The 4,321-nt window shown below is 38.9% G+C and overlaps 1 protein-coding gene across 1 annotated transcript; it reads right to left on the bottom strand.

The window, feature by feature from the left end:
- Positions 1 to 328: 328 nt before the first annotated feature.
- VAR3 (zinc finger (Ran-binding) family protein) lies at positions 329 to 4,075 on the bottom strand. The gene is made up of 5 exons (XM_028082576.2): positions 3,654 to 4,075; positions 3,448 to 3,565; positions 2,520 to 2,800; positions 2,245 to 2,343; positions 329 to 2,164 (listed from the first exon to the last, which is right to left on the bottom strand). Exons 1-5 carry the CDS (start codon positions 4,025 to 4,027, stop codon positions 574 to 576), a joined length of 2,463 nt encoding a protein of 820 aa, XP_027938377.1. The 5' UTR covers positions 4,028 to 4,075; the 3' UTR covers positions 329 to 573.
- Between the last annotated feature and the right edge of the window lie 246 nt (positions 4,076 to 4,321).

Below are 4,321 nucleotides of genomic sequence, written 5' to 3'. Positions count from 1 at the left end.
GCATGTGAACCCATAAACAACATGGATGGTATTACGATTATGTTAATATCCTTAGCATGAAACAATCCAAAATTATTTGATTTTGAATTGCAAATCTGATTTGCAGAAGATAATAAGTAGAATCTTAACACTAGTATCTCTGAAGAAAGTGCACACCATAAGTTGCATTGCAAATCTGATTTTTGATGTGGTTATATTTAAGGTACATATAAAAGCAAAACCTTCATAGCTTGCCATGATCTCAACACCCAAAAATCCAAAAAGAAAAAGGATTATTTTAATTTTTATAAGATTAACAACTTCAACGCCGCGAAAACCCAGAAAACAATTTTGAAAGAGAAAACTCATATTGGATCAAAAATTCCGAGGCAACCTACAATGGAAAAAGGAATACAACAGGAAACTGGATTCCTACATTGGAAACAAAACCAGAAAATACAAAAAATGAAAGGTTTTAATACTCGATGATTTCCAGCATCTTGTCATCCTTTTTCAATATTTGGCAACATTTTAGCTTCACAAAGAAAAAAGGAAGCAAAATGGTAAAATAATTAATACTACTACTACTACTTTTCAGCTCCCTTCATTTTCGTTTTTACTTGGATCTGAGCTCACAGTTGGTAGATTTCTTCTGTATTGCTGAGATGTCAATCTCCTTTCCAACGGAGTTTTCCTCTTGCTTACAACAAATCTGTTCACCCCTTTGCGCATAGGCATTATTGAAGGAAAATCTTCATCTGGAATCTGACTGAGCTCAGATATATCCTTAATTTGTGCAACACGCCTGAACCACCTCTCTGCTTTTGCCTCCTCTGACATGTCCAAAGGATCTGGTTCCTTCACGGCAGACCCCTCCAAACTCTTCCCTGTCCACTCTGCTTTACCACTCTGGTTGTCAGATGCTGTACCTGGGGATGAACTCCCAGTCAAATTTGGAACGAGATCTTGATTGAAACTCCGCCTTGAATTTCCGCTGGTTCCTGACCAAGGCATAGAGCCAATATCATTGTTATTTGAGCTCTGTTCAGAAGACTTTGGACTCTGTCCTGGTTGAGCTCTAGCATCATCCGATATCTCCGAAGCCTTCTCTGCCACCTCAGATATGGAAGATGTACCATCATTGGACCTATCCATTGAATCTGTTCCATCTGCCTGCGGCTTGTCCTTTTTAGCAAAGTAATCTGGGGGGAAGGGGACAAACGGAACAAAGTTGGTTTTGCTAGCTTGCTCCATGGCCACTTGTCTCTTATATGCTGGTGTTGTTAAAGAACGATCTTTTTTCTTGCTAACAACAAATCGATTTTCTCCTTTACGCATGGGCATTATTTCAGGGAAATCCTCATCAGACATTGCACTTGTCATATCTGGAAAATCATTCAGCTCAGCAATCTTTCTAAACCATTTCTCAGTTTTTTCAGCTTGCTCTTTCTCCTTATCCTCTGTGATATTTGTAGAATTCTTAGAAAGTTGTGAACTGTCTCCCAAACTAGCATATCCGATATCAGTGTCTAACACCACATTTTTGCTCTCGTCTGATAGCAAGTTCTCAGACTTCGGGCCAAGTGCATCTACAGACAATGGACTGGGAGAAACAGTACTAGTGTAGCTCCCTTGAACATTTTTAAAATGTGAAGTATTGCTATTGCTAGCAAATGGAGGTTGCCTGTCTCCGCCAGCATTTTGTTCAGAGTTGTTATTGCCATATTGAGGAAGGCCAGCTGAATGACCAACTATGTCATCCAGATTGTCATCGGACTTGATTGGCTCTCCAGCACTAAAATCCTCAGTCCTAGAAATGTCATAATTGGACAAGTTTCTCTTATATTGAGCGTTAGCCAACCTCCTCTCCAGTGGAGTCTTTCTTGTGCTCACAACAAATCTATTAACTCCTTTCCTCAGTGGCATTATTTCAGGAAAATCTTCATCTGCAATTACACTATTAATATCTGCACTGCTGTCTAGTTGGGAAACCTTGCTAAACCAACGCTGTGCCTTTTCTTCATTAGCAGCTAACCTAGCATCAATATCCGAAGTATTAGGATTGTTTCCATTTTCATACTCCATATTTGACATGGTATTGATGGCACCCAAAGATATTTGTCCAGGTCGCTTGCAATCACACCTTAAGCAACTCATGTTCCTCCCGTAGTTATAGAAATCACACCTTCATAATGAAAATCCCGTTAATTGGATGTCTATGACAAGTTAAATGGGAAAACATTTTAAAGGGAGGGAAATACTTACTGAGGACATTCCCATTCACCTCCAGCTAGTTGCCTTTTTGGCCTTGCTTCATCACACTCAAGACATTTGATGTTTCTTGCAAAATTCATGAAATTACACCTGCTCAATATTAGAGAGTAAACAGACTTATCAGAATGGTGTACAATATTTGAGGAGACAAAATTAACTATAACAATTGCCTCACAATCTGCCCATGGTGTTCCACCATTACACAAAGTAAGACATTTGATAGTTCATTGGGATTATAGTTAAAATTAAACGTAATAAAATAGTACCTTGGGCAAATCCAATCACCCCTCTTCATTTCAATCTTTTGTGCAGGAGGCTTTGCATCTCCAAATCTTCCAGACATTTGACTTTGCACTGAATCAAAAGAGTTTGATCCCGGTGCACTATAACTCAGTTTGAAAAGTTCACCAAAGAGATTTCTGACAGATGATTCAAGAAGATTTCTTTCATTGAGACTGTTCCCTTCTGAAGGGACATATGGATCACTTGCATAACTCAGCAAAAACTTCATTAGGTCAACTGTATTTGCTCTATCAGTGTCCAACACCTGTGAAGAATATATTGAGCACAGCTAAATCACCAACAGTTTCAATGCACTTTTCAAAATTTGAAATTAAGTGTTAATATGTGACAGAAAATATGTTCCATACAATATCATGTACTGTCTCATTTATTTCGGAATGAATTGAAAGGTGATACTTGGGATAAGTTCAAGCTTGAAGTGAATCTCCACATTTCTATTGACCCAAAAGGAATATGTATTTAAGAAAAAGGTTACACTGTCAAAACTTCCAACCACTATCTTTCTCTTTTTTTTTTTTTCTTTTTTTAAAATTGCTTTCTAGTTGCTCGTTGCAGACACCAATATGTTACTTACACTCATACATGATAGCAATCATGTTACATTTGCAACATGTCATATTGAGAAATAAGAACAAACCTAGCTCTGTACAAAGGCTATAGTAAAACAAACTTGTGGTTGAAATTTGACGATTAATAGACCAAACACTAACTACAAGCAACCAACAAAACTTTAATTTTCAGCAGAAACACAGTTAACGCGATTGTGAATTTTCAAAATTTCTTACACCAAGCAATTGCACCTTAGCACGAGCAAAATAACATTATCCACAACGAAGTAGTGAGAAACAAAAAACAGAGAATAACTGAGAAGAAAGAAACAAACTAACTAACATTGGCGTCACCGTTGGACAGAAAGGACTTCATCTTCCTGACGGAATCATCTGCGTCGCGGAAGAGAAAGGGGGAGCCGTGCTCAACCACGGCCGCAATATCTCTCGTAGAAAGCAACCTACCACCATCCAATCCAATTCACTTCAATTCAGATTAGAATTCAACAAAATCGGATTGAATTTGAGGAAAAAAGAAAAGAAAGGAACCTGAGAAGGTTAGGGCGGTCGCGTGCGAAGGCCAAGCAAGCGGTGGCGTCGCGGAGAAAGGAGTAGGAGAGGTGTTGGGCGGCGGCAGTGAAGGCTTCATCGGGGAGGGAGGAGAGGTAGCCGGCGGAGGATATGTGAGAGAGGAAAGAGGAGTACTCGGGCCATGGAGATGAGGAGGCAGAGGAAAAGTGGGAGGCTCTGAGTTTGAGTGGCAGAGGTGAAGATGAGAAAGAGAAGGAAGAAGGAGAAGCAGAGAGGCGGAGGGAACGGGAAGAGAGAAGGAAGAGGTTGCGGTGGTACTGGTGGTGGTGGCGGCGGAGCAGAGGGAGGGGACTGGAAAGGAGGAAGAGGAACCTTGGTGCCAAGCCACTCATTTCACACTTCTTCAGCTAACGCTGCTGCACTTGTAATTTTGTTTGATGTTAACAATTTTATATTTGTCTGATAAATTCATATTTAAAGACAGGTGATAATATTATCTTTAACATTTTATAGTAATATTTCATACAACATTCCTAACTTATGAATATATCCATTGTGTTTTGTAAAGAATTTTATTTCATCTAACTACCAAGTGAAATTTACAAGAGTCAACATAACAGAAGAACATTTTTTAGAGAGTGTATGAAAATTATTTTACACTAACAACTTATTTGAAAGGATAATAT

This window comes from Vigna unguiculata, chromosome 1, assembly GCF_037176805.1.
Source record: "Vigna unguiculata cultivar grain cowpea cultivar isolate G323 ecotype 2 chromosome 1, ASM3717680v1, whole genome shotgun sequence".
Lineage (NCBI taxonomy): Eukaryota > Viridiplantae > Streptophyta > Magnoliopsida > Fabales > Fabaceae > Vigna > Vigna unguiculata.
The sequence above is the reverse complement of the archived record's forward strand: the minus strand, read 5'-3'. Positions and strand labels throughout refer to the sequence as shown.

Bases quoted from the DNA above. Each gene is read 5' to 3' on its own strand.
- VAR3 (XM_028082576.2), bottom strand. From the start codon at position 4,027: ATGAGTGGCTTGGCACCAAGGTTCCTCTTCCTCCTTTCCAGTCCCCTC. The intron at 3,566-3,653 runs GTTCCTTTCTTT...GGATGGTGGTAG, and splicing joins GACCGCCCTAACCTTCTCAG to GTTGCTTTCTACGAGAGATA. The intron at 2,801-3,447 runs GTTAGTTAGTTT...TATTCTTCACAG, and splicing joins TGTCCAACGGTGACGCCAAT to GTGTTGGACACTGATAGAGC.